Here is a 15,056-nt window from a genome sequence, read left to right as displayed (position 1 = left end):
CTTTCCCCACTAGGTTGAAAACCTAGTTCCCCCAGAGCCTCAGTATTGGATAGCTTCGACTTTATACAAAATCAGTTTGTATCATCAAATAGTTTTGTTAAATTGCTGTTGACTTTACAGAACTCATTGTTGAAATATTTGACAATTGACTTGTGAATGATTCTGTTACAGCCCACAATAACAAATACTATAACATACCATGGTATAAACACTATTTTGCAGACTTTTCTGTAGTATTTAATGTAGTATACTGTAGTTTATTGAAGTATTAACAGTTAGTAAACGAAAACTGTTGTATATACTATAATAATTAACATAGTGTTTTTGCTGATTGTAGTATACTATTGTATTTACTGTAGTGTTTTTTTAGGACTGTACCAAGCTGTAGTATTTACTGTAGTGTTTTTGCAGACTGTAGAGATTACTGTAGATATTTTGCAGACTTTACTGTAGTATTTACTATAGTGTTTTGTTTTATTATCTTTGTCATAGAAGTGGAGGCTTCCTCCTTCAGAAAACCACCTAGAGAAATACTGTGGTCTGAATGGATAGTACAGCGCTTCTGCTCTATTCTATAACCTGTAGGGAACACAATATGGTGTGTACTTGGCATGCAGGTTTCTCACTTATGAGTGGCACAAATTGCGAATTGGGTAAGAGGAATGGGCAGCCGTACTATAGTAAGTACTACACATTATCGAGAGATACCACAGTGGCTAGTGTTGTATTCTACAGTATTCTCCACCATTCTATAGTAAGTACTACACATTATCGAGAGATACTACAGTGGCTAGTGTAGTATTCTACAGTATACAACACTTTACTACAGAATTCTATAGTAAGTACTGTAGTATTTTATAGTAAACTGTAAAAAAAAATGTAATGTGGGAGATGTCTGCTTTTACTCTGTCAAGTCTTAGAATAGAGTTTATTTTTATGTCAGTGTTATATTATCCTGGGTATTCTATGTCTGACTGACTGACTGTGACTGAAGGAGGGATTAGGTTAGACAGACACACTGAACTGAGATAATAAACTTATATAAAATGGAGAAAGGTAACAAAACAGACAGTCCGGTTGTGTTTCTTTCAATCACGTTTATTGATTTCTCTATCATTTTTTACAACGAACATGAGCAAAAAATATATATAAATACAATAACAGCAAAAAAAAAGATCCAAAGAAAATAGAATTATCAGCCATTTTCATTTTTTGGTGAGACTATCCCAATGTGTTTCAAAGGATTTCTGCCTTAGATCATTTTGAATTATCTGTCTGATTCAAGACAGTCTTAAATCAGGGATACGTTTGCTATTCTTTTCAGGGTGGACCTATGTGAAAAGCTGTGTCTTGCTGCTTCAGAAGTGAGTTTGAAACAAATAGGTAGTTCACACTAGTTTGCCACATGCAGTGGTCACAGGCGAGTATTGTGCTGTTTGAGGATAAATCCATTGCAGTTACTGTAAATATGCAGCTTTCTGTTGAATCAGTGTAACTGATCAAACCAAGATGATACCCTCCTTCGTCTCATCATACTTTGGCCCATATAAAGACATGCACTGTTCATCTGAAAGAGTATACAGTAGACAATGACTGAGAAAGAGTGGAGCGCTCATCATTGCAAACATTCAATACTGCAAGGTTGAAAACAAAATAGAGAAAGATGGTAACCAAAAAAGAAACGTGTTCTACATTCAACCATACTTGGTATGTGTTCAACCAGAGTCAAGAGGTTACAGGTCAAACACCTACCAGGTAGCACCCCTGTCTTATTACAATCCAAAGCTAATACATAATCTCCTCTTTACAACAAAATAACAATAAAAATACTTTATCTCGTTTGAAAACAAAACTGTTAAGTGTTTCTATTGTTCAATCTTGAAGATGTGCATTGGCAGACATATAACTGTATATCTATTTGTGAACATAATATTTACATGTTCTTTCTGTCTTCTTCCTCACTCTCATGATGATTAATGCTACTATACATTTGTTACAGCCATTCCAAGAATAAAAACATCATCAGCAACACAGGAAATGAATATATTGCTTTTTGAAGACATCTCCAAATGATCATATAAAAACAGATATATGGAGATAACATTAAATAACATTCGGCGATATTGGGGAACAACACATCTGTCCACCCACCAGGAGGCACTGTTGTTATTTAGTGACACCTGCTCCTTCTGTGCGTAGCATTATATAAGAATAGGACTTCCTTCATCCTTCATAAATTAAACTCTTTCTCTTAGAGATCTGTGGTCTGTAGTTGCAACACAATTATTTCATACTGTTAAAATGATCATGAATATCTTTGGTTGGAGGGAATGAGGCAGGACTACTTTTTTGTAGGCAGAAAAGGAAAGCATTAATTTTACAATTGGAATATATCCACATATATGTATTTGTGTGGCTACACACACCATGGATACACACCATGGATACACATTTACTTGTAGATTGAATTGTGAATGGAATGGGCTCATGGGACAAAACATATTGTGATACAACATGGCAAAACATGGGTCACATGGATAAAACCATGACAATAATAATATAGACCTTAAAGGAACTGTGGAACCAAGCACATAGTCATTCCTCACCTGGCATATTTTAACAGAAAGGGTGGATGATTGTGTGTGTGTGTGTGTGTGTGTGTGTGTGTGTGTGTGTGTGTGTGTGTGTGTGTGTGTGTGTGTGTGTGTGTGTGTGTGTGTGTGTGTGTGTGTGTGTGTGTGTGTGTGTGTGGACAAAAGAGAGAAAGAGGGGGGTTGACACAGGAAGGAGGAGATACAAAGAGAGGATAAAGTACCTGCTCTAGATTATCTGACCAGATTAAGAGATTACAGTGGAATCTCAGCATGCGAAACAGACTGAGTGGAGCAGGAATGCTAACGAGGAAGTAGTACTGTTCACTCCATTGTCTCACAATGTCAAAAACAAGGACTATTGGTAGGCCACACGCAACATGGATGTTTAGCATGGAGTCAGTTTGACATTGTTCAGTCAATCCTCAACGTGTATTATACAGCTATCAAACTAAACAGATTATTTATATACTGATTATTGTTATACTGTCAAGTGTTCATGATGATGATATTACTGAGGTGCAACTTCAACCAAAATGAAGGAAAATTGATTGATATACACCTTATACTGACTGAGCGAAGAAAGGTCCTAAAAGTCAACCCAAACCTTAAACTGAGTGAACAGATGCTAGGGTTCTAAAAGTGTCGCTATGACGTTGAAGAAGGAGCATCTGTGCGCCAGCACATTGACCATCATTCTAGAGCAAGTTCATAAATGCTCTTGCACATGCTCAACTGTAGGTGCTTCTAGTTATAGTACACCCTCCAACTACAAGGTTGGTTGGTCTGTTGCACCCTTTTTAAAGCAATGTAATGGTAGAGAATCCTACCAAAATAAAAATAAATCAAACAGATTACCGTTATCACCAAACCAGCCTTACAGACATTCTGGCCGATGTAATCAGATGTTGGAGACAGCCTTCAAACTGAGATGCACTATTACAGCAGTAACAAGTCATGTACAACTGATTAAAATGGTACCACATGTTTGAATATAAATTTCAACAAACGTAGAAACAAAACAAACTCTCTATTTTTCCTTCTCCGCAGAACCACAAGCATCTCGTCTTCACAAGAAAAACACAAACCAGTGCAAATCAATACAAAATAGAAGAACAGCATCTCTTTCTTATATGTATAGGAGGCATGTCAATAGATGCGATGCACATGCAAAACACTATGAACAAACAAACTAGCCCTAAGCCTTGAGCTGTAGGAACACCGATGGGAACATAAACCATGTAAGGACAATGAAGAGTATATTCATGTTATGGAAGCCTCCAATTTATGACCATGTGCAACTCAAGTGTTAATGACAAAAGAGTCCTGTTTAATGTGTATAATGTGCATGATGTGTCATTCTTAATTAATATTGCACGTTGCATATGCATCTTCCCGACCTACAGTATGCATTCTGTCTTGCAAATGGAATTTGGTCATACAAATTAAATGTACAGTACATACTCACACACATACAAACATACACACGCACACACAGACTCAAAGGTCTTGACCTCTGTCGCTCCCCATGTTGGAGATGCTATCTTCTTATGGGTTCAATTGGATGATCACTGCAGAGTGCAGCGTGGTCCCTCCTGGTGGGCAGCAGTTTAACATAGCCTCGTTTATAATTCCCACATAGCAGAGCAGAGAGCTGAGACATGGGGCCTCCCGCCTTCTTAGGGCACCAAAGACAGTACACACATGCAAAATGTCTCCATCTCTCCCTTCATCCACAAAAATATGTTTTTTCATCATATGTTTTAGCTGTTGGATTATTTTCAAGCGCAACAAAATAGACATACTGATATAAGGTTATGATATATAAATAGATATACACGGTTGTATTGTATTTTGTGTATATTTGTATATAGAGGGGCACTCTATAGGGAGGCAGAGATGAAGGAGCAACAGTAAACTGGTAAGAGGCGTTGCTTCTCCTTGCAAACTTTGAAATCATACATGTTTATGTCCACTATATCCCCTAGTTAGTCATGCAGTATAAATAGACTTCACCTCAAACTAATTTACAGAAAAGAATCAAATCTCACACACAGAAACAGAGACAGAATTACCACCCGTTTAACTCCACCATTCTGACATCATCACTCTACTGAACATACAATGCCCGACATCTAGGGTAAATTGAAGTTGTAAACATATTCTATTCGACAAACGGAGGGTGTTAATTCTGTTATCTGTCTCTGTATGTGTGTGTGTGTGTGTGTGTGTGTGTGTGTACCTGTGTACAGAATGTGGAGGTGGGTGGACATGTTGTGAGAGAGAATGTACATCTAGCCTTTAGTGTTGATCCTCAGTTTGAAAGACACTTTCCCCGCAAACTTGTCTCTTACACTCCCAGGAGGAATGTTGTTGGAGATGATCCTGCACTCGATGTTGATGTCTTCATTGAGGGTTATGTTGAGGAACTTGATGGCAACCAGCGGCTGGGAGTAGTTCACCTGGGAGTAGTTAAACATTTTCAAGATATTGTTACATAAGCTTTAACCATTCTTTTTCAGCAACATTTGATCTATAACATGTTGAAGGCACAGGCAAAATAATGTGTAATAACATTAGAAATGACATTGGAACAAAAGATGAGTTAATCTAACCATAAAACAAAGGTTTATAAGTGATGATTTGTGAGTGTTGCCAGGTTGGTATTGGGGGATTCTCACCTGAGCTTTCTTGCCATAGTAAGGGTAGTACATGAGGTTGAAGGTGCCATTTTCAGGGTAGTACTCCACCTCTCCAATCTTATCAGAGTCTTCTTTCTGCAGGGGCAGAGGATCAAGGCCATTAGTTAGAGCATGTTAGAGCATGATCTGTCGGAAGTGTGTGGTCAAGCACGGAAAGACTGCCCAATCTGAAGGACTGGATGAGCTTTGAAAGGACACCATGACAATTAGAGTATACTATTTATTTACATTTACTTTAGCCATTGTGTCTACCTGTACATGCTATGCAATAAAGCTGTTGAACCTCTATATCTTGGAATATAAAATGACGAGGGTGCTAGCGTAGCGCTAGCAACTATACACCACATATCTACTTCTCTATCTTTCACTAAGATCACTACAGTGGCACCCTTACCCATTCATCTTTGCCAACCTTGTACCTCTGAGAGTTCAAGGACAAAATGGACGGTAACAGAAAAGAAGAGAACAACAACAACATAGGGTTTGAAATGAGGAAATTACATTGTGTCATGCAACACAGACGAGCAAAGAAAGACACAGACATGAAGGATGGTAATGGGGGACATAGATGAGAACAAGAGACATGATGGGTTCTTTCTGAGAGAGAGCGAGAGAGAGGAAGAGAGAGAGAGAGAGCAAGAGAGAGAGAGCAAGAGAGAGAGAGAGAGAGCAAGAGAGAGAACTGAGAGAGAGAGAGAACTGAAAGAGAGAGGGAGAGAGGGAGAGAGAGAGGGAGAGAGAGAGAGCGAGAGAGAGAGAGAGAGGACTGAGAGAGAGAGAGAACTGAAAGAGAGAGGGAGAGAGGGAGAGAGAGAGGGAGAGAGAGAGAGCGAGAGAGAGAGAGAGAGAGAGAGAGAGAGAGAGAGAGAGAGAGAACTGAAAGAGAGAGAGGCTCACCTTCGCTCCACAGGTGACAAATGGAGCCTGGCCATCCTTTCCTGGCAGCATCCCAATGACCTAGAATACAGACAGACCAACAGACAGACATGCGTTAACCTGGGAGTTCCACCACCATCCCCACTTCATCCCTCCTTAAAGCGAATCCAGTCAACTGATCATTGTTGTGATTGTCGATATAACAATTTCAAAAATGGCCAACATTGTTTGTATTTAATTAGTATGATCTCTTCCAGGCTCCCAACCATTCACATGACTGCTCCATCCCCATCTCCCTTACGTCTCCTAGCAACATGCCAAGTTCTTCCCTCCCCAGCCGTTCTCTGCTCTCTGCTTCTCCCATACCCGGTTCAGCTTGATGATGATGCATGGTTTGCCAGCCTGGTATCCATAGGTATGGTCATCAAGGCCAGAGCATTTTTCTAGAAGGGTGCGGTTGAACTGGCAGGAGCGCTTGGGGTTGTTCTTCACATCACCACTATCTGCCTGAACAAAATACTGGTCCGGTGTGCACTCTTCATTCTTCTCAGCCTGCAGAGAGTTGTTGTAGGCTGGATGGGGGAGAAATACAGTTTCACCCTGTTGTTTTCCACAATAGAAATGTGATTTCGTGGGACAGACACACAGAGAGGCAGAGACAAGCTGACAGACAGACAGACTCACGGGAGAGGAAGTTGTCCAGTGTCTTGATGTACATGTCCCAGGTCTCAGTGTTGGTGGTGTTGTAGGAGATCTCCATTGCCTTTCCCCTGGGTCTGATCATCATGCCTGCAGAACAGAGAAGAGAGAAGATGGGGAGGGCTTTTAGCCAACATCACATGTATACTACACTATGTGTGATTGTCCGGGCTGTTACTGACTATACAGTAGCAGTTGTAAAGAGACTTGCCAAAATGTTAGCTTGATTTCTGAGGTTTTAGTGTATCAAAACCTTTTAGAATGTGGTATTGGTGTGTTGGTGTATTAGTTCATCCTACCTGGTGTGCCAAGCCTGTCCTGCCAGGTGGGTTTGTAGTCATCCAAGGTCTGCAGCATGACATACATGGTGAGGCAGAACATGCCTGCTAGGAAGATGTAGAACACTAGGTAGAAGAGCAGGATGAGGCCTGGGAGGGAGACAACCAGCAAACAGATACAGCATTAACATCACACAAGATCAAAGGAAAGGGAACATTCAACAAAATATGGCTATTCCCAAAATGGCACTCTACTACCTATACAGTGGGGCAATTTCAGTTGATGGCCATTCCATATTCCCCACTTATACGGAATAGGGTGCCATTTATTATTTGCCCTGTGTTATAACAAAGCCCGAAATGCTGACAAGTGAAAATGTCATGTAGAGTAGGTTGTTATGTTGTCTATGATCCAAGTCATTGTTTGGACACTTTCTCTGCATTTATCACACTATAACACTCTCTCTATATTTATCAAACTATAACACTCTCTCTATATTTATCAAACTATACCACTCTCTCTATATTTATCAAACTATACCACTCTCTCTATATTTATCAAACTATACCACTCTCTCTATATTTATCACACTATACCACTCTCTCTATATTTATCACACTATACCACTCTCTCTATATTTATCACACTATACCACTCTCTCTATATTTATCACACTATACCACTCTCTCTATATGTATCACACTATACCACTCTCTCTATATTTATCAAACTATACCACTCTCTCTATATTTATCAAACTATACCACTCTCTCTATACTTATCAAACTATAACACTCTCTATATTTATCAAACTATACCACTCTCTCTATATTTATCAAACTATACCACTCTCTCTATACTTATCAAACTATAACACTCTCTATATTTATCAAACTATACCACTCTCTCTATATTTATCAAACTATACCACTCTCTCTATACTTATCAAACTATAACACTCTCTATATTTATCAAACTATACCACTCTCTCTATATTTATCAAACTATACCACTCTCTCTATACTTATCAAACTATAACACTCTCTATATTTATCACACTATACCACTCTCTCTATATTTATCACACTATACCACTCTCTATATTTATCACACTATAACACTCTCTCTATACTTATCAAACTATACCACTCTCTCTATATTTATCAAACTATACCACTCTCTCTATACTTATCAAACTATAACACTCTCTATATTTATCAAACTATACCACTCTCTCTATATTTATCAAACTATACCACTCTCTCTATACTTATCAAACTATAACACTCTCTATATTTATCAAACTATACCACTCTCTCTATATTTATCACACTATACCACTCTCTATATTTATCACACTATAACACTCTCTCTATATTTATCAAACTATACCACTCTCTCTATATTTATCAAACTATACCACTCTCTCTATATTTATCAAACTATACCACTCTCTCTATATTTATCACACTATAACACTCTCTATATTTATCACACTATACCACTCTCTCTATATTTATCACACTATACCACTCTCTCTATATGTATCACACTATACCACTCTCTCTATATTTATCAAACTATAACACTCTCTCTATATTTATCAAACTATAACACTCTCTCTATATTTATCACACTATACCACTCTCTCTATATTTATCACACTATACCACTCTCTCTATATTTATCAAACTATAACACTCTCTCTATATTTATCACACTATACCACTCTCTATATTTATCACACTATAACACTCTCTCTATACTTATCAAACTATAACACTCTCTCTATATTTATCACACTATACCACTCTCTATATTTATCACACTATAACACTCTCTATACTTATCAAACTATAACACTCTCTCTATATTTATCAAACTATACCACTCTCTCTATATTTATCAAACTATACCACTCTCTCTATATTTATCAAACTATACCACTCTCTCTATATTTATCAAACTATACCACTCTCTCTATATTTATCACACTATACCACTCTCTATATTTATCACACTATAACACTCTCTCTATACTTATCAAACTATACCACTCTCTCTATATTTATCACACTATACCACTCTCTATATTTATCACACTATAACACTCTCTCTATACTTATCAAACTATAACACTCTCTCTATATTTATCAAACTATACCACTCTCTCTATATTTATCAAACTATAACACTCTCTCTATATTTATCACACTATACCACTCTCTATATTTATCACACTATAACACTCTCTCTATACTTATCAAACTATAACACTCTCTCTATATTTATCACACTATACCACTCTCTATATTTATCACACTATAACACTCTCTCTATACTTATCAAACTATAACACTCTCTCTATATTTATCAAACTATACCACTCTCTCTATATTTATCAAACTATACCACTCTCTCTATACTTATCAAACTATAACACTCTCTCTATATTTATCACACTATACCACTCTCTATATTTATCACACTATAACACTCTCTCTATACTTATCAAACTATAACACTCTCTCTATACTTATCAAACTATAACACTCTCTCTATATTTATCAAACTATACCACTCTCTCTATATTTATCAAACTATACCACTCTCTCTATATTTATCACACTATACCACTCTCTCTATATTTATCACACTATACCACTCTCTCTATATTTATCACACTATACCACTCTCTCTATATTTATCACACTATACCACTCTCTCTATATGTATCACACTATAACACTCTCTCTATATGTATCACACTATACCGTGCCGACGTTCAAATACGTGAAAAGACACAGGAGGTAAGGAGTAATCCTCTTTACTTCAAACCAGAAGCCTTTACTTCCTTCTATAGTGTAATATCTCTCTCTCTCTCTCTCTCTCTCTCTCTCTCTCTCTCAAACATACACTACAAAAAAATGTTTCAATGAATGGATATTGAATATCTATCTATTTTTGGAAACAGTAATTAGACATGCACACTTCTCCATACATGTCTGAACTCACACTGCCGACAACACACAACCTGCACATAAAGACACACGCCCTTCCCCCAGTCTTAAACCAGGCTGATTAATCCAGGATGAATGTCTGGTCTTTGTCCTAATGAATTATTAAGTAACACTAACAATGGGGGAGTGAGCCACGATGAGGGGGAGGGTAAAAGAGAGGGAGGGAGGAGTGGTGACAGAAGTAGAAAGGGGAGGAGGAGAGAAGACCCCTGGAGATTAGGGCAGAGGGTCAGGGGATTAGCTGCCATGCACAGTATTCCACTAACACAAACCGTATGGAGACCAAACCAACACGGTAACATATCAGCATTGGGCCCAAAGGGAACGGATGGCTATTGAACCATTCTGTTGGGTTGATAAGATAAAATCACCACAGCTGCTAAATATTATATGGTCATACAGGATGTGAGATATACAATTAGTGTAAATTATAAAGAATAAAACAGGTGAGTTGACTGAGCCTATCAGTAGCCCTCCTTCCCTTCCATCTGCCATCTCAGCATTGTCACCTGAGACCAGTCCTGGGGTGTAGGCCTGCTGTGTCTCTGCTAGATGGCCCCCAATGTGGAACCTGGGCCCTGTCATGAGGGTTCCCTCTGTCAGCAGGCTTAGAGCTGTGTGGAGCCGTGGGCCTCACAGCACAGCCAGGCTTACAGGGATCCATAACCAAATAGCAAGGGGAAGCTCCTCCATGGGATAAAGTTACGAACACTGGAGCTTCTTGGTGAGTGAGAGTGAATGTGTAAGTGTGTCTATCTGCCAGTCCCCAGGGTGAGGGGATCTACGTAGATATGTAACCTTATAGAGAGGATCGTAAGCAGAGAGGAGAGCAGAGCGGCATCCTGTGGGGTGTGGTGAGATGTGGTGAAGAGAGATAGGGATGGAGCGGGAGCTGTGTTACATAGTGTGTTGGATGGACAAACCCTGCTGTACAGGCCCTGGGTCTAGCCCTGGCTCTGGTACAACCAATGCCGAGAGGGACTACCATCAGGGCGGGGAACCTGACATTATTTATCTTATCTAACATTATGGGGCGTCATGGTAACCACAGATACCACCCATCCCTGTGGGGAGACAGACTGGGTGTTTTGTGCAAACCCAGAGAGAGGGTCAAGAGGAGTGTAGAGAGGGTCAGCTTCCCTCTGACCACACCAGGAGGGTGTCCAGTTCACTGGCTGTCCTGCTTGACCTCTCATCACCATGCCCGGCCGATGATGGACACCGTGCCCTCTCTCTTTCACTCTTCCTCCACCTCTCTTTTCATCCCCCCATCACCGGCAGAGTTGAAAGCAAAGAGCAAAATGGCGGGGCTGAATAGGCCGGTAGCATCCTGTGCTTTCCCTCCTACAATGGCCACATGGATGCCTTTTAAAAGGTGTCTCTTTTCTTTTTGTTTGTTTGATTAGTGTTCAAACGCGGTGGACACTGTTTTGAAGCTGTGTTATGAAACAAGAGGCTTTGAATGGAAAATGTGGTAAGGATAAAATAATATGCATGTGATATGGCTGTTTTAATATTCATGTACTTTTGAAATTGCCGATGGATCTAAGAACTATTTCCATAATTGTGAAACACACACACACACACACACACACACACACACACACACACACACACACACACTTGCATTTCCACAAGGAACAGCAGTGCCACCATGATTGGGCTGGTTTTCTACCCCGTCTTATCTAAGCAGTGTGCACTAGTAGTGGGAAAAGTGGCCATTACACTAGCTAGAGTACTGTGTGCATAAGATTGGTGTGGTTTGTCTATAAGTCTCCATCTTTGTTCTGTGGGCTGTGGAGGAGGTCAGAGCTGATTCAAAGACAGATACATGCAGACTAGCACCTGGATACATGGGTCACTTAGGCGCAGACAGGTAATAAGGATGTACTAAGTTCAGGGACCATGTATAGGCTATAAACGTTTTGGCTCACTACAGAAATAGCCTAATTAACAAGCCTTAGAGAGGTGCAGCTTAACCAGGCCACCAGTCCTCAAAGCATATGGGACACACTGAGCTGGATGAAGGAGTGCATTCTGGGAGAATTACTGCAAAGGAAACTACAGTCAGTGAACACACCACTCAGTAGACCTATGACTTACATTTCTCTCCATTCATCAATATTGTAGCAAGGGCACGGTTTCTTGTGGAAATGCGAAATGCAATGTGTGTGAGTATGTGTGTGTGTGTGTGACATCTCAAATCATTGCATTTACATTAAAGACAGATTACATCCGAAACCATTCTGATTAGCTGTACAATCAATTAAAGGGAATGTTCTGAAAATGATACAGTTTGATTTGACAACTACAATTGATACTCCGCTAGCCAGCCAATGAAGTCATTAGATTAGGATTAAATCCTGCACAGATTTACTCACACTAAGAGAGGAGAGGGCTGGGGGGTTGGAGGTGATACAAATAGAATGTGGCCCTCAGCTTTACCCAGATTAAAACGCCTCAATGTCATTAGAAAAGAGCGATTTGAAATAGTTGCAGGCTATTAAGGGCGTTGAAAGAGTGCACAAGTTATAAAGTTGTGGTCATCGCTTAAAATCTCGGATGCTAGACTACATTACCTATTTTATTTCAGATCTTGTCAGTGCAGATTATTGTGCTGATCTTGACACTAAGCAGACGATACAAATGTAATCTTATACATTTGATTGTTCATTGAAACAAAACGTACATTGTAACTGATTGCAAATAGCCTACAGTTGAAGTGAATACCGCAAACCCACTACATTTGTGTTTGGTAAAGCCAATTGAAGTAACTTTAATAACAGGTCAGGCTAATAACTTCTGAAGCTATTTGAAGTAACAATTGGCCCTCACATCCCAGGAAGGGGTGCTCTGCGCCAGAAGACAGCTTAAGTAAAGACCATTAAATCGAAAGAGGCCTACTGTAGCCTTTAAAAAGTAGGCAACAACAGAGAATGGTATTTAAATGTTGTGCACTGGCATATTCATTTCATTAAAAATATTGGCACTGCCTCCACCCTTATGTCCAGACGCATTGCGCAGGAAAACTCAGTGGCATAAATTAATAAATGAAAAAGAACAATGCAGGGAACATTTTGCCAGCTCCCACAAGGGCAATCCACACATAATGCCGTATTTGAATTTCAGCACCGCCTTGCACTGGAAAGCGACCAATCTCATTAAGCGATCGCTCGGGTGAGGCAGCGGTTTCAAATTGCGCATTGAATGCTGCACACATTTTACATTTCTGCTGGGTCACATTATTTTACTCTTTACGCATTCACAAGTATTCAAGCAGCACAAATAAAGGGTGCTCATGACATCATTGTGAAACCTGTAGCCAACGAGAAGGTGCTGCGGACCTGCAATTATGTTAGAGCAGGGATGGGCAACTCCATTCCTCCGGGGCCTGATTGGTGTCACACTTTTGCCCTAGCCCCGGCTAACACACCTGACTCCAATAAAAACTAATCATATTCAGTTTAGAATGCAATTAGTTTCATCAGCTGTGTTTGCTAGGGATGGGGGAAAAGTGTGACACCACTCCGGTCCCTGAGGACTGGAGTTGCCCATCCCTGTGTTAGATGTAGAGGGGCCATCTGTACTGCATTGCTGCAGGCGACCATTACTAAGTAGAAGACTCACCCCAGCTGCTCCCTGTCCTGCCACAAAATTCTCGGGTCCTGGAGTTCCATATGAAGTCCTTCCAAGTGCTCTTCTCAGCATCCTTTGCCATTTTGCTAAATGTGTTTAATCCACGGACTGTTACCGGGCGTTATAATCTAATGTAATAGGCGTTTTGGTGAGATGTGAAATATTTTACTCAGAGAGGCTGCAGAAAGTCGTTAGCGAGCGCACAAATGACGAGCTGTTTGAAAGAAAAGGATGAACAATCCGGCGGCTCCGTGCTACTGTATCTAATTACAGTCAATCTATACTAAACGACGGTGGTGTTGACACTACACTCAGCACAAACCCGGTATCAGCCCTCCCCCAGATCTAGTTAGCATGCCGCAGAGTTTTGATGAGTGATGCAGAAATGTAGTGATACTGCGGTAAAGCGTTCTCTCTCCTATCCCTCTCTCTCTCGCTCTCTCTCTACCAGCCTCTGTCTCGCTCACCCTCACTTACCCCACAAGCATCACCCCCTCCCCTACCCATCACTCCAACCCCGCGGAGGAGAAAGCTACAATCATCCTCCTCCCCTCTCACCAGAGAACACCAGCAGCCAACCAGCTTGCTTCTCTAACCAATCATATGCGCGCTACAACCTGTGTTGCTCGCTTAATGGCAGAGCAAGGATTTGAGTGAAAAGCATTCCAGCAAATGATATAAACTCTTGGGATTCCTCATGCAGCTCGTACATGTGTGTGAAGACAGTGGTGCTGCTCATAAATTAGGCTCTTGAACATAGCTCATATAATAACATCCATCTAAACAAAATGTCTACCCCTCAGCATCCCCTCCCTGAAACCCACACTGTTGAATAATGCAGATTCCTCTGAGGATTTATTCATTATGTTGCAGTTAATTCCCATGCAGTCCTCTAAACCCGGCTGTCATGAGGGAAGGAGGAGAAGGAGGGAGGACCATATGGTGCTGCCTCACACAATATCAATATGATGCTTATTTGCACACAACTGGCAACTGATGTCTATGATATAGGGAATGTAGCTCACTGCTAAATTGATGCATTGTGTGGCAGGGGCATCTGGTCTGCCAGTCAGTCTCATAGCAGTGCAGAGGTCAAGTCTAAAGGCTGTTAGATTACTCTGCTGTACTTCTGGTGCCATAGGATGTGCCACCAGCATTCATTCGCATCGCAGTGTGTGTGTGTGCGTGTGTGTACATATACTGAAATGATAGGTACATGAATCTCAGACAGAGAATAGTAACCGGTACAGTGG

The 15,056-nt window shown here is 40.2% G+C and overlaps 1 protein-coding gene across 1 annotated transcript; it reads right to left on the bottom strand.

Moving 5' to 3' along the window:
• Nucleotides 1–1,077: 1,077 nt before the first annotated feature.
• Nucleotides 1,078–14,265, bottom strand: LOC135548510 (sodium/potassium-transporting ATPase subunit beta-2-like). Its single transcript, XM_064978196.1, has 7 exons — nt 13,795–14,265; nt 7,168–7,296; nt 6,854–6,958; nt 6,536–6,741; nt 6,191–6,250; nt 5,273–5,368; nt 1,078–5,053 (listed from the first exon to the last, which is right to left on the bottom strand). Exons 1-7 carry the CDS (start codon nt 13,883–13,885, stop codon nt 4,886–4,888), a joined length of 855 nt encoding a protein of 284 aa, XP_064834268.1. The 5' UTR covers nt 13,886–14,265; the 3' UTR covers nt 1,078–4,885.
• Nucleotides 14,266–15,056: the final 791 nt, after the last annotated feature.

The sequence above is a fragment of the Oncorhynchus masou genome, chromosome 11, assembly GCF_036934945.1.
Source record: "Oncorhynchus masou masou isolate Uvic2021 chromosome 11, UVic_Omas_1.1, whole genome shotgun sequence".
In the NCBI taxonomy this organism is placed as follows: Eukaryota; Metazoa; Chordata; class Actinopteri; order Salmoniformes; family Salmonidae; genus Oncorhynchus; species Oncorhynchus masou.
The sequence above is the reverse complement of the archived record's forward strand: the minus strand, read 5'-3'. Positions and strand labels throughout refer to the sequence as shown.